This window comes from Lepisosteus oculatus, chromosome 27 (genome assembly GCF_040954835.1).
Source record: "Lepisosteus oculatus isolate fLepOcu1 chromosome 27, fLepOcu1.hap2, whole genome shotgun sequence".
Lineage (NCBI taxonomy): Eukaryota > Metazoa > Chordata > Actinopteri > Semionotiformes > Lepisosteidae > Lepisosteus > Lepisosteus oculatus.
The window spans coordinates 11,723,432-11,746,100 of record NC_090722.1 but is presented as its reverse complement, the minus strand read 5'-3'; the positions used below and the strand labels follow the sequence as shown (position 1 = coordinate 11,746,100).

Here is a 22,669-nt window from a genome sequence, read left to right as displayed (position 1 = left end):
AATAATAATAATAAATCCCCTCCATGTAGCCATCCCTTTACAAGCTGCCTGAAGGAATGAAGGACAGTATGAGATCTATTGCTTCAGACAGGCTGAAGAATCTACTTAATTAGGTCAAACATCCCAGTCACACCTCCAAGCCTGGAAAAGTAATCATTCTCAATTGAAAGCTTGTGAGACAGTGTTCCAATCGGAAATGTATCAGTGATAAATCGCTGAAATATCTGTTTCTTAGCGCACAGTCTTATCGGACAGTGCTTTGACATGATGTAGGATCAATCTCACTATAAAGAAGACCTTTTTGCATGATTTGTTTAACAGGTCACCAGTCTCTTCAGCCCTCTGGGTCTTGAGCAAGGAATGGGCAAAACATGTTCCAGGAATCGGGCTTCTCCGTGGGCGGTTTTCCAACCTCCCTCCATCCTGCAGGACCCGGCCGGACTGCAGTTCTCTTGAGGACGTGATCAAAGTCACAGGGGACAGGGCGAGATCTCCGGCCCCGGGTCCCGGTCAACCTTCACCGCTTCTGCCTGCTCGAACTCAACTGAACAGGAATTCTGACCGCTTTCCCCTTAAGCTGCCTGTTTGCACTGTCAACAGCTCTGAGCAGGGGGTTGTTTGGGCTAGAAACAGTCATTTCAATGTGCTGTGTGAGTGGGGTGTTTAACCAAAGAGCACCTACTTGACTCAACCTGTTTTGTCTGCAAATAAAGGGGAGGAGGTTTATATCTGCTGAAAATAAGTCCTTGATCAAGTTCTTAACTCGTCTCCAAGTGCCTACCAGACCACCCCAGACTGCAAAGCTGTGAGCTCCCGCTGTTCAGGTGAGTTCCTTCTGAGAATCTTTCTTGGGCCACATAACTGCCGAGCTTCTCTGAGCTTCTGTCAGCACCGCCAAAAACAGAACTTTCTCCTTCAACTGGAGAAATCTGCCAGGAGCTCAGATCACTCTGGGGTCTGCTCACTGGGGCTTCATCTCAAACGGGGGGTAAACTTCAGTTTGTGCAGTTTCATGGATTTAGGAAACGCATTTAAACACAAAGAGCTACTTAATACTAATTTATATGACTGATGCTTTAATCTAAATCGACTTTTATTTGTTTATTTTTTTAACTGGTGCAATTCAGGATACAACTGCAGTGTCTCAACTGGGATTTGAGCACACAACTTTGTATTAATTTATTTTGATGGTTTTTCAAGTTAATCTTCAGGCTTAGGCTAAATGCATGAACTAAACGATCTGAATGACCGCTTCCTGCTGTACAATGCGTTTCCATCTATAAATTAATAAATTGCTTTCGGTCTCACCTGTAAAGACAGCTGTTGCCCTTTTTAGGTTTTAGGTGAAATGCATCTTAACAAACCGTTATCATTTTTTTATTTTAAAAACTCTTGAAGATTTCCTTTTTAAGATTTGGCCTGTACTATTAAGGATAAGGACGAATCTGCGAATTCCTTTCTTTCTCGGGATTTCGACTGTCCCGAGCTCCTCTCGGCCAGCCGACGTGAAGCGCGCCTCGCGGTTACCCTTATTGAATTGTCGAGCGCTTCCTTCACTTGACAGGAAACGGAGCACATAAACAAAGAACGAGATTCCACGGGAAAACATTAGTTCCTGTCGGGTGTAACTTTCTTGGTTTCGAACAGCTGTTCAAATCTACCGTTTACAGCGATTGTTGCTTAGGTGTGGGTGAGATAGAAAAAACAACGGTCCTTTCTCCTACGGCTCCGCGTCAGCGCGCCGTGAAGGGAACCACAGCACGATATCGATCGTTAATCTGCTTCAGCAGACCCCCGAGTCCGAGCGCCTCGGTCCTGCACGTCCGTCCGTCTTTGATGTCCGCTGCTGTGATCTCGCTGCGAATCTTCCTTTCTGTCACAAGAAGAAAGAAAGTCGGTCACAGCTGGAAAGAACGAGCGTTTTTTTTATTTATTTTCCGGTCCATGTGAAAATGAGGGAAAATGACGGCTTCAACACAGCACCGCTTCACGTGTCTAGAGACTGAGATCCGGCACAATAGAGACTCGGGCTGACGGAACCATCCAGTCGTGTACTTTATCGCGACTGGCTGTATAATTAACTACTGATTTAAAAATAGTTATCTGTATACTGTCTGAAGGGCTATCTTGTGCACTGATCAAAGCCAATGCACACTACTTGATCAGGAAATGTATTGATTAATAGACCGATTGACTCTGAGCCTGTCGAATGGTTTCCAGTCAGCGAGTCTTTGCGCACCTGTTTGTAAATTCACCAGCAATTCTGTTTCTGCCTTTCGGAGCTGGCACTGCTGAAGCTACAGTAGCTTAAACAGAGCTGAATGAAGACAAAACCACATCTTTAAGCCTGACAGAAAATAACAGGTGTTTTTCAAACCTGTTGTGCTGAAGCAATACATTAGATTGTCCTGGAAATGGGGTGGGCATGCAGCTGAAACAGGCACACAACCCTCTGACCACTTCAGTTCCTGGACTCGCTGGAGAGTCTGTATGGCAATAATGCATGCTTTCTGCTCTACGTAAAAATAAAACACAGGTTTGCTATTTGTTTATCCATGCATCTGTTTTTGCATGTATGTTTTTTTATCTGGATTGCTATAGAATCTTCAATGTTTATACAAATGGGTGAAAGTGACATTACAGAAGAACAATTATCCCCTCACGGAGGGCAGCAGAGTTTGACATTTTGGCTTCCCGCATATCATATCAATTCTATCCGTAAATAAATACACCCAGCCTGGAGGACAGGCCTGTGTTTTCAAAACACCAGAGCCCGCTTCAAAGCGAGCTCACGGGAGGCGCAGGAGAACTCCTAAGGTCACGTGACACTGCGGAAGGTCAGGCCTCTTCTCCCCCTCCGCTCGCGCTGATGGAGTGTTTACTGACAACACCCCACTTCCCCCAAACTGGCTTGGTCAGCATCTGACGGGGCACCCCGGGAAAAATTTGAAGTGACTGGTAAAAAGGGGGATAGGTGGAGCACAGAAATCAAACATGAACCAAAAACACAAGTGGAAACTAGGGTTACCTAACAACAGGAGGTGCTGCTTTACACTAAGGGTGGTGGTTGTGTGGAACAAGCTGCCCAGCCATGAGTTTAAAACTGGAACCTTGATATCTATCAAGAAATGACTGGCTAAGATCCCCAGATCAATTCACTATTAGCTAGTGTGCTGTATAATAGCTACCTCCCACTTGTAACCATTGTTATGTTCTCATAAAGAGTGTGCACACAGGACAGGGCACCTAGTCCTGGTTTGATGACCTCTCAGATAGTTGGGTAAGTCAGGTGTTTGCCAGATTACAGGACCAAGCTTGAGAAAATGGTCTATGAGACTTCAGTTCTGACTATAATGTTCTGAAAAATCTCCAGAGACCTTTGCTGCATCTGCTTGTACAGTCTATGCAGAGAGTTTTAGGTTAAGAGCCACAGTGACTGATTGACTGCATTGTGACAAATGCTCTAACCCAAAGGAAGCTCAGTCAATTTCAATTAGAACAGATTTAACAATTTGTCAATGAACTACTACTACAAAAGTTCCCTCATTCAGCTGTCAAATTTCCTAGAAACCCTTGGGTTCGGTGCTCTCAGGTGATGATCAGTGGTTTGTGTTGTCAGCATTCAGTCAGTTCCAATGAGAAAACAAAGAGCTGTGCAGTTTGCTGTTCTGCAGATGTTTATACTCATTGTTATATGTGAAAACTAAAAAGTGGCTAAGACATTTTTTTAATTTCTTTTCTTCACTGCATCTTTTCTAATATTTTCCCCTTTTTATCCTCCAGTCCAGCCCTGCTGAAGATGGCACCATCCAGCGCTCTGTTCCTTTTGACAGGTAACACCAGCTTCATCAGTCTTTCTCACTTCCTTATTGTCTCAGATGGGAGTTTGCATCGCAGGCAGGTTCAAGTCATAACATGATACCCAATCCATTCAACACAGCATGAACCTGTTGCACCTGCAGATTTTTACAGAAACATATGAGTGCCAAAAAGAAAAAAAACATTTTGTTTAATTGAGATAGTATTGCATTTATACTAAAACAGTATCGTGTTTAAACAATAAAATTATTGTTTAAATGCAATAGTTAATTTGTGAACAGTGTTGCCTACTATATTAATATCTTTCATTATATATGCAATAATATTGTCCCATACAAAATAGAATTGACTTTAACAACAGAATAATATTGTCACACTGCTCTTTTTGGAAAGAAAATAATCTAAAGGAGCACATGTTCTGTCTTTTGTATACATGAAGTAGAGCACAGTGTCAGTGAGCATTACTGGGTTAAACATGTGTGTTTGTCACCGTCTCTGTGACAGGTACTTGAACTTGAACTTTATTGCCGTATGTAACCGGTACGTGTACTGGTACAATGGGATTCTTACTGACAGAAAGTCACTCGATTGTTAAAACAAGTGTAAAAACACAAAGTGCAGACAGTGCATCAAGACAATATACAAACAAACAGCAGACAATGTACAAGTGAACAGTTTGAATGTAAACAATGCAGACATGTAAACAATGACTGCAGATGTGTAATAAATAAAATTACAATGAGGTAGATGGCGTAGGTGTGGTCTGGCTTTCTAAACACGTTATTCTTGATGTGAAACTGCAGCAATATGTACTTTGCAGGGGTATTTGCCGACTCTTTGAACATTGAACAGAATACATTTACGATGACTTGACAGTCAGACAGTCACAGTTAGTGAGGTAGGGGCTTTCATTCTCTGCTGTACCCTAAATGACAAAACCACTGTCCAGCTCTCTGCTCATACAATATCTGCAGGTCCTGCATATCCTGCTGCTGCTCAGCCTCAAACAAGTCATCTCCCTGCCTTACAAGTTGTACAGGCCTGGATACCTGTGTCCTGTCTTCAGAGACTGACTTCAGATCTTTTGTTATGTCTTCCAGTTTTGGCAGCATTCTTCACAGAAACATCAGCAAGTAAGAGATACTGTGATTGTTTGTGTGCACCATGCTACACTCGTACCTATATTAAAAAATCAAAGGCTCTTTTGTTACTGCTCTTGCTTTCTCTAACTAGAGGAGTCCTCCTGGGCTGTAATTAACTTTGAATCTGTGGGGTACTCATGCCTATAGTCTGAGCCGAATGCAGGAATTCAGTGTATGATCATGTCTGTATGTGCATGTGACTCTCATTTAAAGTCTTATACGCATTTCAGAAGTCATGTGCTGTAGGGGTGTTGATGGTATTGTGTGGTCATGGTGAAGCATATTGAAGACAGTGCTGTGTTTCTTTATGCTAATTGTATACTCTATTTTTCCCTCTCTTTTCCAAACAGATACGTTCTATTATGGTAAGTAGAATACATAATTATACATAACAATACAAATGAGAATTACTCCCAAAATGCTCTGCACTGCACTTCGGGGCTGAAGCAGAGTTTTGAGAGGTGCTGCATTATCTTGCAGCACTTAGTTTTGTGAACTTTTTTAATCGTTCATTTTGTTTGTTGTGAACTTATCTGCCATTTTTTAAACATATTGTTTTCCAAGGGCTTTTGCTCTGGTGGCTGCAATGAGCTGTTTCTAGTTATCTAACTAACTAGTTAACTGAGGTCAGAATAAGAGAATGCATTCCCACCCCAGGTCGCAATGAAGGGGAGAGGGGAAGTAGGGAGTGATGTTACCTTTCAGAACAGGTTTTGTGTCAGATAAGCCCTGTATTTTAATAATACCCTGTGATCTTTTTCTCTCGTTGTTACCATATTTCACAACCAAAAGACAATGGAACAACGTGATTATTGTTTTTGAGAATGAACACGTGTTCAGTGTGAAGTAAACGAATAAGATATTAGAGATTCAAAATAAACTGAAACTGAACCCTTTGCCAAAGGGTTTGAGAAGCGATGTTTCTGTCGTCAGATTCTGTGTTGGTACTGACCTGTTACATTGGCCGACAGAGTTGGACTAATCTTGACCTGGTGCTCACAGATTGTCTGAGTTTCAAATTGTAGAAAATGGCTGCTGCAGCCAACGTAAGGTTTGTTTCTTTTTCTGAAAAGAAATTGGAGATTTATCCTCTGATTGTGTCCTAAGAATGAGGATGGGAGTAGGGTCCATTCTCCGCGCCTAATTTGCTCCTCCTCTTCTCCCCCCAGACTGGGAAAAACTTCGGACAGGAGGTCTGGTCTTCTTCGGCTTGCTGGTGATCTGTGCAATGTTCGTCCTTTTCTGTAAGTGAGATTTTTAGTAGCTAAAAAGATCAGTTTGAATCAAGTAGCTACTGAGTTCAAGCCTGTTGCAGTTCTGTGAAGAGTAAGGTTTGGGGCCGTTTAGCCTGGGGTCTCTCGTGTCCCCACCACTTCCTGGGCTCACACTCATGTCAGCACTGTACCTGCTGTGCATCCTGTGATAATTCACCCCAGGATCTCATCCAGCTTGTTCCACACTCCCACAACCCTTTGTCTAAAGGACTGCAGTCTGTTCTTAGTTTATAATGTGCTTTCATGTAGTGTCGATTTGTATCCTTGGGTTCATGTTTCACTGCTCATTCTAAAGAAACTAGCTGGATTGAAAAGCACTCCAGAAATTATGCTTCGTAGAATAAAAAAAAACAAACGTAACTACACCCTGCCAAAATACAGAAGAGAGAGAAGATCATGACCAAGCCTCTCCATTATAACCCAAGACTTTCCTTCTTTCAACAGGGGACTCATGCAAAAGGTTTAAAAGGTATGTATACATGAAGTGATTTCTTCATTTCACAGGGAGGTGGCTCTGTTTTGAGACAGATAACTTTGCTATTAGTACCAAGTAAGCCTTCTCTCTTTGTAATGTGTGTCTGAGGAGTTATTTAGATGCAATGTTTCAGAATCAGAACCATTCGTTATCCATGTGCTAGATCAAATATGTTACTTCTGTCTGCCCAGTATTTAGAGATGCATCATCTCATCTAAATGATGCATCATCAAGACATACATAGAGAAGAAATATTTATTTTATAGTTAGTGAGGAGGACACGGGTGTTTGTTGGCAATATTTATGTGTGAGAGAAGAACATACAGTACCTTATTGTTATTTACTAAGCAGTCAGGTATGTCGACTCAGTCACAGCAGGAATTTATTCTGCTTCTCTCTTTTTCTCCGCCCCCCATCTCAGCTCAATGGATCACAGAAGAGGAAACTGAACTCTGGGCAGAGCTTGAGAGCAGCTGGACACGCCTGTCTGAAGCCATTCGCTGTCTCTATGGTGACAACAAGGGAGGGTGGGCTTTAAGGTGTAGGGGTGCGGTGAGTGTGGAGGGGGTGGGATTAGATGTGTCACAGCTCATTGGAGGATGTTTATTTTTTTCCTTTGGGGGAGGGTCTCTGTTGGTCCCACTCCGCCCCTCTCCTAATCACACTGTACATTGAAAAAGAGTCATCCCAGTCTTAACACAGGGGGAATGCTGAACATTATTTATGTTCATACCAAACACTAATTGTCAAATAAAGATGGAGAAGATGCTGTGCCCACATTATGATTTTTTTTATTCTTTGATCCAATTGTTATACACAGCATATTAATGACGGAGATAATAAGGAAATAGACAAATGTTTATCTCATCTACCCCCTCTGGCTATCAGCTGCAGATTAAAAAAACTTTGCAAAGTTGTTAAAAATGAATTAGGTTCATCTTAATTTCTGTAAGCCTTCAGACATGTAGCCTAGTGACTGGGCTGAATCCCAGCACGCACAGCTGGCTGAGGCCGATGAATTACACAATCTAGATCAGGGGTCTCGGACTCCTGTTGTTTTGTTCCAGTACAAGCTTTACACATCTAATGGTAGCTGGTGATTTAGACACGTAGAAACCCTGCCAGATTTCTTCACTATCTGAACCATGATATTAGAATCAAAGCCGCAATTCTCCCTGGACAGGAGTCTCCAATCCTGGAGGGCCAGTCACTCTGTCTACAGGTTTTCTAGATCCTTTAAAGCAGCAGCACCTGAAGAGCAGGGAGCCAATTAAGCCAATAACCAGCTCATTCAGGTCAGAGTTGGAGTGAAAACCTGAGGATGCATCAACCCAAGTGGATCTGGATTGAGTGACCATGCTGAAACTAAACACAGATTAATAGCCATAGTCAAGCAGATAATTAAATCAATTTATTCATTTGAGAATCTAAGCAAATCCAGAAGAGATTGCAGATCACCAAGAACCTGATTTTCCCTTCTTGACAATAAATGCAATTCCTGATCTCTGCTCTGCTCCTATCCCATTAATCGGGACAAGCCAGGCATTGGGGTGAATTCTGTTGGCAGTGCTTGAGATCTGAGCTTGTGGGGGAAACTGTACTAAAGGTGTACAGCCAGCCAGGATCGGAATCCAAGACGAGGAAGCGAAAATTCATGTCACAACAGTTTTCAAGTGCAAAACGTTTCTTAAAGCTTCTCGCTTTTTTTTTTGCTGGCAGTGCTCTGTCGAATGCTTTTGATTTCGGCAGCCTGGCCGAGCTTGAATAACTCTCGCTTCCCTTTCTCTGTGGAGTCCGGCTCCCTCGGGCAGCAGACACCATTTTTAGCTGCGAAGTTTAAAGGCGGCGGATTTCCCGTGTCGGCGGGCCTAGCAAACCACAGATTTTTCGACCGCCAATTGATTACACTCAGCATGTATAGCCAGGGCCAGCCCCCTCAGAAACTGAGCTAACCTGTTGGACGTCTACTCGAGGAAGAAAGGGGTGTCGACATTTGCCTAAATCAATACGGTGCCTCCTTTTTTCTTCTGTGCCGAATCGTCCTGGTTTTACTCGTACTAAAACATTAATCTCCGCTTGGATTGGAGGTGAGTGCTTCAGACTTTGAAATCTTACTTTATTATTCCAGCTCCTGCTTCGTGCCCAGTAGTTTGATTTTTGTTTGGTCTGTTTCTGAACTGTCTCGGGCGCTGATGCGGTCCAGTACTGTTCGGCTCGGTTCCCTTTAGAAATCGTTCTAATACGCAGTCACTGTGATTTTGAATAACGCCCTTTCCTACAGGAAAGTATTAGATACAGTGTGTTTGAGCGGCCCTGCTTAATGTTTCGCAGCTGTTTCGTACGTTAATTTTAAGAAAATGTATAATTCCGACAAACCGCGGGGTTGTTGTGAGACGTAGCTCCCACATGTATTTCGACGTGTCTCCGAGGAAAGGGTATTCCTTTGTTTTGTAATGGAAGCAACATGTGGCATCCCGATTTATTTCCCTTCTCGTTTCATCCCTACAGTTATCTGGGGAATGTCATTTGAAGAGCGTCAGCGTCTGTATAATTGATTTGGGGATTGTGTTTAGACATGGATGGTGGAAAACGATAAGGCTTTATAACGTGTAGCCTTGGCGTCAAATGACTTCAACGGATCCCGTTTAGTTTAAATTTGAAAAATAAAAACAACAAATACAACGACGTGACGTAAAAGTTGTTTAGTTTCGAAATCTGGACATTTCAGTTGGAATCTTCATAGTTCACTTGATGATATGAGGATATTTACTGTGACGCAGCCATTGCGCCGGTCGCAAGCCCTTGAGTGCGAAGTGGAGATGAGCGGCCGCGGGTTCGGGTGAGTTTTGCAAGAGGGCGGTTTGGACTGACTAGCTCGTGAGGGAGACACGTGCCTGCTCGTTCAGGTCGTCTAAAAAAATCTGAAACGCACAAAGATCAATGGCGAGATCATGAGTAACGAGCACTGCTGTGTAAAATTCAAGAACGAGGCATAATTTTTCCACACCGTTTTATCTTCCTCGTCACGCAGAGACATAATTCTGTATCGCAGCTGGCGGTAACACTCGATTAGGAACTCGTAGTGCAACAAGTACCTTTTTAGCATTTTGAGCGTCAGGAGCTGACCGAGCAGCGAGCATTAAGGTGGTGTTAGATTCATGCTGGGGGAAAGATGCGGCGTGATTACATTTTTGGCGCTGGTGCGAATGTGTGGCCTGCCCTAGACTGGCGTCCTGTCCAAGGAGTAGCCTGCCTTATGCGCGTTACACGGCTCTGGTTCGAGTAGTGTTGGATTCTATTACGGGCTCTGGGTCAGATGTTGATACCTTTGTTTTATTCTTGATTGTGTCCAAAACCTAAAACATTTCTACAATGTCTGGATTATTATGTGTGAGCTTGAGAGCTGGCAATGAATTAAAAAACTGAACAGTGCTGTTAAGCACCTATATGTGACGACCTTCCAGGGGCTCCTGCTTTGTAGGAGACGAATGCCGGCGCAGTGCCTAGCCTGTGTGGAGGTGTTTGTGCTCTGTGTGAGTGCTACCGCATTAACACTCATGGGCATGATGGAGCTTCAGAAAGGTGGCACTCACTGCCCAGCACAAACACTGTGAACTGCAATCCCTGCTTTCGCAGTGCTGAGCCGGGCATCAGGCGAGCATGCAACCGAGCTGGTGGAAATTTGGAACTGGCAAGTACTGATCTGGGCATCCTGGGAGTCCAGGGGTGTGACATCTAGAAGTCCTTGAAGATTAGCATAGGGTACTATAGTGTGATCCGCTCTGCAGCAGCTGTGTGTTCGTCCATCGCAGTGGTTTGTCAAATCAGTCATGTGGAGGAAATTTGATCAAGTGGGAAATCTAATCAGAAGCTCATGGGGGAGGGGAGGGGGGCCTCTGTATCCAGCCTGCTTGTCGCCCTGAAGCAAAGAGCCGATGCAAAGTGTCCCTGCCTGAAAACCACAGGCAGAGCAGGTGTCACACTGGAGAAGAGACCCCATCACACTTCCTTCCTGAATAATAATAAAGGAGATCTGGGGTTCCAGGTGTTTGTCATGCTTCTGCACATTTTGGGGATCATAGGTGGAATTTGCAGGTGAGAGTAAATGCTTTTAGATCAAAAGTATAAAACTGGAGGCAAACCTTTCCACCAAGAGTAATGGGGGTCTGGAACAAGCCGTCTGACTGCTGTTGAAGCAGATCCTCGTGGATGTGTGGAAATCCAGTGCATGAATAAAAGTCTTGGGACCAGTCAATTGCTACTGGAATCAGTCCAGTAAGATGACCACAGTTTCTGTTATTTAGTACACGTTGATTCCTTTAGTTTTCATACTGCGACTTAAAACAGGGGGATAGGTTTAGTTTATCACCCCAGTCCCTGGCTCTGCTGAAATGGAAACTATTGGGCATCCCAGATCCTCCTGGACCACAGGTGAACCCACAGCAGGGGAAGGGTTAATCCAGTTTGTGTCTTCACAGGAGTGCTGTGAATTTGAACTGGGTTAGATGTAGAGACACCCTCCCTCTGTCCATCGCTGGCTCAAGCAGAGCCGCTAACAGCAGGTAACCCTATCCCAGATGAGGCTGATTGCCCTCATTACGTGGCAGGACTTGTGACGGCGTTGCTATTTTGCTGAAATATTGATTATTCTCCCAGCGATGGTATTCTGTTGTGCTAAATATATTTCCGTTAAAAGTTATTATTTTTAGTTATTATTTTTTTCCAGACTGGAAAAGCTCAATTTAGGCTGTAATGCGCACCAGACCACGATTCTAAGTCTTATTTAATCACCGAGACGATGACTGCGCCCAGAGTAGGCTGTTCCGGTTCTTCCGTAGCTTCCCAAAATGCGATTGAAAGTTCCTGGTTTCCAAGTCAGGGTAGGAGGACGCGTGAGTCACGGAAACGTGATGCCGCGCCATTTCCTTCGTTTGTCCAAGTCTGGTGAAGGAAACTGGAGATAAAAAACTCGTTTTGCTCTGCCGGCGGCTGTCAGCACAGAGCAGGCGTACTTGTAAATAAGGTGTGATTCCAAAACGGTTTTTATGAATATGGCCTTGGAGTCGATTCTAGCTGGAATAGCTCAACTCGTTCTCAGAGGGTAGGAGCGGGGATGTGGACAGGCGGCTGGTCACGACCACCCTGCACGCCGACGTTCCCAGCGCGGAATGACTGAGGCGTGCGGCCCTGGTCACGTGTCTACTCCTGAAGGCAGGCCGCTCCCACCTCCAAAAATTTGCTACCAGTCCTTAGGACATCCCGATCGCTGATTTGGTTTTTGTAAATCGGTCCCCTCTCGCAATTCCCAGAAGTCGCTTTAGATAAAAGTATGTGCTACATAAATCGTTAGTTTGTAATAGGATATGGTAGTAACGAATATGTACTTAAGCAATAAGTTAAAATAAATATCTATTGATGTAATTCTAGGGCGTTTAATAAATACTGTATGCGGCACGAAAGTTTCAGTTAACGATATTGATCAAGTTCGTCTCCTGATTATTATTTTTATGTTTATTAATTATTATTATTTATTTTTTGCTCTCTCTCCTGTCAATTAAACTTTTCCTTAGCCGATAACCAACAGATTTACGACGCCTTTTCCTCTCCGGGTGGGACCACTTTTGTCTCCGGCGTTTTATTAATTTTTTGGGTGGGGGAGAGGAGGTAAGGGAAAAGTCCACTGAAATAAAAACAGTTGGACCCTTGCCTGCGAGACTCAGTGCCAACCGGTGTCAGACGCTTTGCACACAAAACCCAGTCAGGGGGTCAGGGTTTCAGTTCAGACCCGAATCGAGTGGCTTGCGATAAGAGAGGCGCTGGTCTTGTGATTAGCGACTCTCTTAAGAGCCCAGTGCGATATTGAACGTATTGCGTCGTCCCAGGCGCCCGGGGCTTATCTGGGAATTAACTTTCTCCTTACAAGGTCTGTGGAAAATTTCCTCTTGTCCGCTGGTGAGGAGAGACGGGATATTGAATGAACACCCTTGAATCATTTCTCACGCCCAATGCGCTAAAAAACACTGACATTTGTGAGGTTTACTATTGTTTAAATGAGTGCTTTAAAACTATTTTGTACATTGTAATACTAGTGTTACTAAAAGAAAGTGGTTTTGTGTGCGGAGGCAGTCTGTTGCATTGTATTTCAAGAACATGCCGCTGTTTCTAAAAAAAAACATTTTCATTTTCACGCCCCAGAGCGTAGAGGTAGTAATGCCGCCTCATGCCTGTTATTGACGGGCTGACTGGAAAAGCTGGATATGCCCGGACTCTGTTCCGGTCGGGTTGTTTTGATCGTGCGGAACAGAAACCCACCAAGAGTCGGGAGCCGGACACGTCTTTGCGCTTCACCGTGCCTCTCGCTGGAGAGGAGCTCGGACCCTTCGCCATCGCACTATCTCGCCTCGCCTGCGACTTGCGCATCCGCCCTCAATTTAGCAACAGGCTCAGAGATTCCTGTGCCGGGGGGGGCTGCATTCTCTTTTGTAAAAGCCCAACATCGCGTGCAGGGGTGGGGGTTGGTTTTGCAGCAGGGCTTAGACCTTCTAACAGGGCTTAATTTTTGCAGCACACAGTGCCTCGCCTGCGATTTATAGAAGCGCTTTAAAACATTCCTGTTCCCTGTGCTGACCTTCATGAGGTACAGACTTCAAGATCAGTACTCCACTGTAAAAAAACAAAACAAAGGCCGTGCAGTAACTCAGTGAGCCGCCTGGAAACCGCAGTGAAGCTTTCAGAGGCAGGTATGGCCAAGTCTGATGCAATGTGTAGGAAGCTGTCGGAAATCTAGGATACGAATAGAGAAAATACAAAAATATTCCACGTGGATGTGCAGTGCATGTGGTGAGGTGGAGATGACTCCACAGTTTTAAACAAAGGAAACAAGACATCTTATCCGATACAGCTTACACTGTGCTGGTGGCTGATGGCTGGAGTCCAACATCCTGCTCAGGTTGCTGCAGTGACGGTGAGTTCAGTGGAGGTGTACATCACAGGCCTGTGTGCAGCGGCTGTAAGGAAGAAGCAGCAGGCTGATTGTCCTGGGTGTGAGGGGCTCCAGGCCTGAGAGCCTGTGGGGCTGGAGGTGTGAAGGGGCTTGACTGGCGTTAAGGCAGTAGAAATGCTGATGGGGCTGTACTGGGGGACTGTGAAATGACAGGTTTTATACATCAGAAGAACCCCTCCCCCTCCAAGAGCATGAATTACAAAGTCATGCAAATTACATTTCCATTGAGCTCGGTTCCAGAAGCCACCTTTTACAGCTCTGTGGAAACCAAAAAATCTCAAATGGATTAACGTCTAATGCCACATATATCTTCCTGTTAACAGCTGCTGAATTAAAATGACTCTGAAGGCCAGGTGGCAGAATGACTGAGGGGATCTTGTAGTTCCTGCTGGTCTTGGCTACAGGGAAATGTATGACGCCTGTAGCTGGCATGAGCGGAGGCTCATGGGAAGGCATGCGGCAGTCTGGGGAGTGAGGGAATGGCAGTGCAAACAGACAAACATTTACTCTGTAACCTGACCTGGCCTCTGCTTGCAGCAGCAGAACTGCTGGCTATCTGCTTTCTCCTGTCAGACCTCGGGTCACAGGTGAATTCTTGATTGCAAGTGATGTTAGGCATCAGTCTGTCATCATGCTTTTTTACAAATGACCCACTTACCTCTCCCGCCTCCCCAAGCAGACAGCTAACCAAGGAAGGAAAGTCATACCTCAGCCACACGTCTCCAGTCCTTTTCTATGGCATTCCAGGTTACCGGGTTTTCCAGTTAACCATTACATCAGTTTTATTTTATTAGAAGAATTGAATGTGATTGTAGTCAGTTGCATGCAATTGCTAATGAAGATCATTTGCAATGAAAAATGGCCATCATTAATTACACACTTAAATTGATCAACACCATGCAAGCTTTCCCGTTTTTTAGAAATAGTTTTAGGTTGACGTTCTATATTAGGACTCTATAGGAGACTTGTGCCCTGTGGCACAAATATTCTCTCCTGATCATGGAGGGGGTGCTGCATCTCCTGGTTTTCACTCCATCCTGGACTCTTAATGGTTTGATCTGAATTAATTTCTCATTCAACTGGTATATATTGCCACTTTTTCCAGTGGCTACTCTTTTAGGGTTTGTGGCCTGTAAAATCTGGAGAACTGTATCGCTCCTAGGCCAGGAGTGAATGTCTGAGTCTTATTGTTGTTATACCTGCTACACCTGAGAAGTTCATATAGGTTCAGCTAGTAGTTCCTCACCAAAAAATGACCGAGATCTACCTCTAATTGGACTTTTCAGATCAAATATCTGTCTGGTTAAGGAGTTGTTTCTTACCTGGTGTTCTGCACTTCCTCATTGAGAATGGAGCATGCTCTTCCAAAGCCAAAGTCCTTAAGTCTCATTTTTCAAACTTCCAGGCTTTACCCAAGCTAATTGCTTTTGCAGATTTCCTTATTTTATCTAAAATCTGTTTCTGAAAAAAGTTGCCTTAATTTTTCTTACTCTGAAATAATAGTTTTAACTTAAGCATCAATAAATAAACATGGGGTGGAGGTGGGGTTGCTTTCAAAAGTTTAATGTCAAATATTCCCCAAGATATACACAAACTCAGTTTTGAAACTGCTCTGGCTTTGTGTGCAGCCAAGCCGGGACGGGGGTTAACAGGTGGTACCGGAATCTGCATTTTCCTGACTGAGCTCCAGACTGGAGCCCACAGATTTTTCCAAGTGTGTGAGACCAGGGGCATTGTGGGTATAATTAATCCCTGGTCTCGCACGAGGCAGACGTTAATCAGTCTGAACTTTCCATTCACAGTAATGATGCAAAGGTCTTCAGTTAAAAAAGAAAACCACCCAAATTGGGCGTATTAATGAACACGAGGAAGAAAAGGCATGCAGAATATTTCTGTTAATGAAAGCTTTTTGATGTGGATTCCCACTTTTTCCCTGAAAGAGGATTATCGTATTTGCACAACTTGTCTTGCAGTGTTATTTTTTTCCATTCATTAATTCGGGGAAATCTCCAGAGCTGCAGCTGTAGTTGCATTGTGGCTGTGCACACCATGTCACAACTTGTCCAAGCTCTTCCCTCCTCTCTCCAGGTGTAAGCAAGAGTTTATTTCTCCAGATTGGGTTGGTGGAATTCTTGTATAGACTGAATGTGCACCAGGAATTATACATTTTTATACTCTTCTTTAAAAGCAGGAATTGAAAATCAGTTTGGTCGTGAATAAAAAATAAATATATATATCCAATCAGAAGAAGTGCTGATCCTGGTCAGGGTCAAGGTGGCCCTGAGCCTATCCTGGAGCCACTGGGCCAGGAAGCAGGTAAGCTTCGGTCGAGGAGAAGTCTGCGCTGACAGCAGCTCGCTTTGTTTCAGGACCCCAGAGCTGTGAGGCAGCAATGCAGACACTGCCCCACCATGCCACCCCCATTGTCTACTTTTTTAAATAAAAAAAGGTTGGGTTTTCACACAACACCTTAGCAGTTAATTGTTAAAACTTTCCACGTTTCTTTGATGTGGCCAATCGGGTATTTCAATAGTATAGGATATTTTCAGAGTGCTGGGTAATTGGCACGTTTTGGGTGTCTTTGCAGGGTGACACTCCTCATTCTGTGTTGAAACATTTCCCAGAACACCCTCCCCGAGTGGCCATTCTGTGCAGCTGCACTGGTTTCACTAGGGATGTCATTCCACAGGAATGCAAACATTCTGCATCCAGAAGAACCTGGGCCGGATGCTGCATTGAGCTTGTTCGCATAAAAGGCTGCATTTCCTAGACATTGTAAAAGTATGAAGAGCAGGCTGTCTTCCCATAGTCGTTCCAGTCAAAGCTATAATGGACAGGAATGGATGAGTGGCCATGCATGTCTTCAAAGCCTGCGGCTTTGGTCAGAGATGGGGGGGGGGGGGCACCCGAGTCCCACTGCACAACAGTTCAGTCCATTCCAGGTTTTCCCAGCTGCAACATCTTGCTATCTTGCTTATATCTGAGTGTTGGATAATCTGATGCTTGTTGCCATGGTTTCAGTAGATTTGCACTGACAGACATGAAATAAAAACAAGTGGTCCGATTCGTTCTCCGAGTTATTTGCTCAGCTCAAAGTTAAAACTGAAAAGGAATTTTACTTCTGGTTCCTGTCAGACAAAGATTAATTCTTTCAAATTAGGGATACAATGAAGCCTTTTAGCATATTTGCTTAAGTTAGTGTTTAGTCAAAGGTCCTACTGGTGTAAAAGTTCCTTTCTGAAAATCAATGGATATTATAGGGTTAATTAGCTAGCTCTTAACTAATGCAGAGGATACATTCCTTCTAGAACTGGGATATTTGCAAGGACAGGTCTGCTGAATGAATTGTCTGTATGTTGGAGAAGTAACCTCTGGAACTTGAGTCTGTAGGTGGCAGTTCTAGTAGCGACCCCAAGGTAAGGGAGAGAGATCTGAGACTTTGTAGGCCTTTCACAGTCTGTGTAACATTAAAACATGTTCTCTTTTCTCCTAAATACGTTTCTCTGTTTTCACTGGGTAGTCAGCTGAGAAGCTGGGTGTGTTCGGAGGATAATAGGAGCCAGTGTGGCATTCTCTTCAAGAACAGCCAGTCATTGTGCAGGCAGCCGGGGGTGTGCAGGAGGCAGGCTGGGATTGCTATATCCAGAGGTTTCCCTGTGGTGTTGACCTCTCTGTCATCAAAGCCGTTGGTAGTGTTTGTCTCATTGCTTCTCCTTGTTTTATGTGGATGTTGCAGCCTGTTGATGTGAGTAAAATCTTGTTTTGCTTTCAAGAAGTGGTTGATGGATTTAATGTTATTAGATTCACTGATTATTCTTGAGTAAGTATTGCTGGTGACATCAAGGTAGGGATCATTCTAATTAAGTACCATGTTAATAACTGTTTGAATATTAAATTGTTCAGGTTTTGTAAATCCCTGCAGTTCAGTGCTGATCAGTGCATTTATCTCTGATGGACCTTCGGCTTCCCCCAGAAACGCGGACTCTTTTGTTGTGATTAAACCAACAGTTCCCAGTCCTGATCCTGCAGTCCTGCATACCTGCCAAGTGCCCAGTTACACTATTGAACCTATAGTTGAAATAACTGGAATAATCTGAAATAGTGAAACAGTTCAGCTCTTAACCATGTTGCAGGTTTGCCTTTTGAGTTGAATTCAACCAAGTCTGATCTTTTTTAAATCTCACTCATGGGGTACAGGAATTTCTTTTTTCCTCTGCTGAAATCCACTCTGTTCCCTTCCTCTTCAGGCGGACTCTGTGGAAGATGGAAAAGCTCTCAGCTCTGGTCCTGCTGACAGGTGAGTGTGAAGCAGCCTGATTTTTAACCAGGCCGTCTGTTCTTGAAGTGTTGGTGATACTTGTATGGTTTGTCATTCTGCTAATGTCTGTTCCTCTGTGTTTCCGCAGTGATCGCCGTTGCTGTGGCAGAGAATGAAAGTGGGTTGGAGTTTCCTGGAGATGTAGTGGCTGCTGTACTGTTAATGTCTCTAAAGTTTGTGTAGCAACAGTGAACAGGGTGTATAATCCATAATTAACCCCTCAGTTATGATAAGGGGGCTTTTAGTTGGCCTGATTGCGCCTGCTAGTTCTGGGACTTGTCTTAAACAGACCGGCCACCCAGAAGAAGTACCAGGGAAAAGAAAAGACAACGTTGCAGACAGAGGATCATGCTCTGGGATCACACGATCCCCGGAGTGTCCATGGCCTCTTCCGGAGGGCCGTTCCGAAGAGAAGATGCTCCCGCTGTTTAGACCGCACGCGTTCACCCTTGGTGTCTTTATGTCTCTGGGGTTTAATGATCCTCGGAGATCTCAGGAAGGCCAGCCAGGGCCATTCCAACCAAAACGTGCTGTGATTTTAAAAAACAGATCTCGGCTAACTTCCCTCTCTTTTGCTTTGTTTTTGAGGTCCTTCAAATGAAGACAATGAAGACAATCCCTTTAAATTTGGTGAGTAATGAAACTGCTTTCACTCAAGAGGCTCGACCTGTGGACTCGCTGACATTGAACAGGACTCGTCTATTCTCACGCCTTCACACTCTCTCTACACCCAACCATCTCGCCCCACCTGTCTTCCTGTCCGTCACCCCCGTCCCCGAGCTTCCCTCTCTAGCAGACGAGAACACGCCCTGAGCGCTGTGCAGGGCCTGATGTAGACTGACCGGTAACGTAGGGTCTTGTCATCTGCGATGCGAGCAATTGAACAATCGCTTATCCACGATTCACTCTGGCTGACAGGGTCTCCGCTGAAAGAAAAGCGGAGCGTAATGAAACCGAGCTGAAGGGTGTAAACAGTAATATTGAAATTGGCGCACAGCAGACTATATGAGACGAGTCCAGTGAGTGTTTGAGCCTCTCGGTGCCCAGCGTCTCGGCAAGGTCTCGTTTTGATACTATAATGAATGCCAGATCTCATCACTACTTTTAATTATCCTGTAGTGGAGGGTTACTTATGTCTTTTAACCAAACATACAATATGGTGTAGTGCATCATGCGACAGAGGGGTGGAATTTAATGTGTGAATTTAACTATTCATGATGGGTTTTCTGCAACGAACCCTTGCGGATGTTGTGTGTATTTAGCGTGGGTGCAGAACTTAAAAGGACTCTCATTCTTCTGGGCAGCTCATCTTAATTCAGAAAGAGTGTATAAATGCCCCAGATGATTCCACAACTTAATCATTACTTTTCCTGGAAGTATCTCTGGTTTACATGTTGAGTCCTAAAACCGAAAGTCGACGATGGGCATCAGTTGGTAACTCGTGTGGTGGTTTATGTTGGCATCTTGCTCCGTGTCCCTCCAGATTATTACCGACTGCGAGTGGGCGGCCTGATCCTGTCGGCGGTGCTGTGTCTGATCGGCATCACCATCCTCCTCAGTGAGTACCCCCCCCCCCTACAGGACACCCCAGGACGTGCTGCGTCACGAGGCCCTGTCACATGCAGTAGAATGTGTACTAGACACAACACTTAGCACAATGGGGAGCAGACTAGAACATACCTGAACATTGTGCTGGTAGTATGTATTCCGAACTGATGGGTACTTATTGTGTGCACAGAATTATAGAGGAACGCTTCCAATATTTGGCGTTAGTTCATCTAAATCTGGAAAGGGCATAAAAATACCCCAGATGATTCCACAATTTTTTTCACAATTTCCTGTCTCAGGTAGGAAACTTTGAGTTTAGTTCAGAAACTGAAGGTCAGTGATGAGTATTGGTCAGTCAAGCTAGTATTGCAGGGGTTTACCATGGCTTTCTAATCTCTCTACAGGCGGACACTGCCGATGCAAATTCAAGCAGGACAAGAGGCGCAGGACCGGACATGCAGGGGCTCCAGGTCAGCAGCTACTCAATGACCAAGGTGTGTGGTTGAGACAGAGCTAAGCTGCCAGTCTTGTTCAGTGTTAGAGAGTAGAACAGTGTGAAGAGACTCTTTGCTCTGGAGAGCTGCTACAGCTGCACTGTGACCACTGCTCTTAACAAGGATCTTCTGAAGCCAGGCAGGTGGATCTTAGATGTCTGCTTGATCTCAGAAACATGGTTATGAATTATGGGATGTGTGCTTGGAATAGGAGATGGGGTATTTTGTATGATAGTGCTTCCATTAAACAATGAAAAGATTTTTCAATATTTATATATAAATATTTAAAATAAACAAAATGTCCTAAAAATGGTATTTCAACCCGTTTACAGTTTTGGCTGGCTATGTACATTAATGTAACACTTTAACTGTGCAAGTACAGTGCTGGTTCAAGAAAATATTCCCAGAAGTTTGACAAAATTCTGGACCTGTTGACCAGATTCCTCTTTCGTTTTCTCTGATCCAGTGGTCATGGTGGCTGCTCAAGCACTTTCGTTACATTTGTTAACTTCTCACTACATCTAAGTTGAAAGGTCGTGAGCAGAAGGTTTGCAATCACTCTTTCTGGAGCGATTCAGATTAAATGTGTGACACTGAGGAGCTGTTTAAGCACAAGAGGACCTCGTTCAGCCCCTGGAGTGGCTAGCAGTCGCTCATTCTATAGAGGGACCTGTCTCTTCCACTGCGGAAGTACAGCTTCCTCCTCTGTGACTCTTGCAGCTTTAATTAGCCTGAAGGCACTGTCTCCCACGATGCTCTGGTCTCCAGTTTGGAGAGTACTGCTGCCCCACACGCTCGCTCCTCGGGGCCACGAGTCACGCGGCTCGTAGGAACAAGAGTGTGGCTCTCCAAAGGGAATTCTCTCTGCTGTTTGTCTGTTCAAAAGCTAGGCAGATGTAATGCTGGCAGGGGTACGAGCACAAATTATAACCGCAGTCTGCAGATGCAGATGTGGAAGATGCACAGATCAGTTTAGTCTGGAAGATCTGTTAGAATCTTATTCACACTGCAGTGCTAAAGTAATACCAAGAGTGACTTTGAAACCCATTATAAAAGAGTCTTTTTGTCAGGTCTGTTTTATATAAGAAATTATATAGGTTAAAGACACTCTTTTGCTGATGAAGAAAAACCTTCACAGTATTAAATCTATGTAAAATATGCCTTGGTTTAGATAGAATGTGGAGATGCAGCACTACTGTGAATTAAGATGGTCCTAGTCTGTATGAGACTGGTACCATAATGAATTATGTTATACCATGTGAACAGTGGAACTGTTCAAACATATACTGAACCTCATTATCAGAAGTCAAAATCCACATGCTGATCACTTCTTTCAAAAACAATCAGAATAAATTTCCCTCCTAATAAATTTGATTTTAAAACTAGTTTCCTTAAATCAGTGTGTCGGTAAAACCGAGCTGTCCTGCTGTTCCAATCTGAGTGTGTTGAAGAGAACATTAGTCTTTGTCATGTAGAATAGTATTAAGTTAGAAGATTTCACTGTGACTCTCTCTTTTCAGCCCGGGCCAGCGAGTGCTGAGAGGGAACTGGAGATCATGTGATGCACCATTTAGTCTGTTACCTTGGTGACTAAAAGGAAAGGGGTGGGTGTGGTGTGGAATGGGGGCGGTTTAAGGATTTTAGCTCATGTCATTGGTTGCTAATTTGAGGGGGTGGGGCATCTCTGCCAAAGGCACTGCTGCCTGCACGTCTCTCACTATAAGATGGTAACTAATGTAGCACAGTGTATGGCAAAGTGGTTTTTATTTTTTGTATGTATTTAAACACACCAATAAAGCTGACCATGTTGTGCCTAATTTTCTGCTTTTGTTAAATTTTGAATACATCACACTAAGTTCTACTAAGCAACTCATGGATTAATTCTGAATCCCTTATAATTGATTTTATATAAAAACTGTAGCTAATATTATAGGTTTGTCACTTTCACAGCACAGTGTCATGGTTGATATGACTGACATTTAAAAATAGTTTAAAAACCTTATGTTTGCCTTCATATTACAGTACCCCCACTCTCTGGAGAGCTGTAGAGTATTTTCAGGGCAAAGTAAAAAGGAGTAACGACATCTGCAAATAGAATTAATTTTCTAATGTTTTGTTGCCACAGGTGCTGGGTTACTTCGGAAGGGGAGGATTATGTACTGCATAGGATATATTTTTATTTCACTAACTTCAATTACCAGGAAAGATCAGCCTGCTTTTCCTTTAGAAATAGTATGAAAGGGCAGCCAGATCTAATCATCACAGCAGACCTGGCTCTGGGGGAAATAGGTCTAACAAGATGCTACTCTGGAAATACTAATATCTCGCATGTGTTGTGCATGGTTTCAAAACTATTACTGGAAGCATTGTACAACTTAAGAAAGGTCCAAACAAGAAGCCATTAAACCCTTTAATCCTAATTAGCCTGTTTGGTAGTTAGTAGCTAATAATACAACCGTGACTTATTTCAAGAAATGGTATCTGATTCAACAGTCTGTTTAGTTTTTCCTTGGTCCCATAATGCTTTGTGTAAGTCTAGTCATTTTAGAATGAATCCCTGTAGTTTCCATTTGCATCCTCAAGGTTGGGCTTCTTC

The 22,669-nt window shown here is 43.9% G+C and overlaps 1 protein-coding gene and 1 long non-coding RNA gene across 4 annotated transcripts; both read left to right on the top strand.

Annotated features, from left to right (window-relative positions):
- The first annotated feature begins 652 nt into the window (after positions 1–652).
- Positions 653–4,913, top strand: LOC107075440 (uncharacterized). Its single transcript, XR_001476973.2, has 3 exons — positions 653–824; positions 3,784–3,833; positions 4,794–4,913. It is a non-coding gene; the product is annotated as an uncharacterized lncRNA (long non-coding RNA).
- Positions 4,914–9,451: 4,538 nt separating this feature from the next.
- On the top strand, positions 9,452–21,890 carry LOC102686908 (phospholemman-like). Of its 3 annotated transcripts, none has more exons than XM_015336577.2 (7): positions 9,452–9,549; positions 17,961–18,010; positions 18,120–18,149; positions 18,620–18,661; positions 19,515–19,589; positions 19,984–20,049; positions 21,594–21,890. In XM_015336577.2, exons 1-7 carry the CDS (start codon positions 9,467–9,469, stop codon positions 21,611–21,613), a joined length of 366 nt encoding a protein of 121 aa, XP_015192063.1. In that variant the 5' UTR covers positions 9,452–9,466; the 3' UTR covers positions 21,614–21,890. The 3 variants fall into 3 exon arrangements, with proteins under 3 accessions (XP_015192063.1, XP_015192062.1, XP_015192064.1); XM_015336576.2 differs by having other exon boundaries at positions 19,984–20,073; XM_015336578.2 differs by lacking the exon at positions 9,452–9,549 and adding an exon at positions 17,367–17,458 and having other exon boundaries at positions 19,984–20,073.
- The last annotated feature ends 779 nt before the right edge of the window (positions 21,891–22,669 follow it).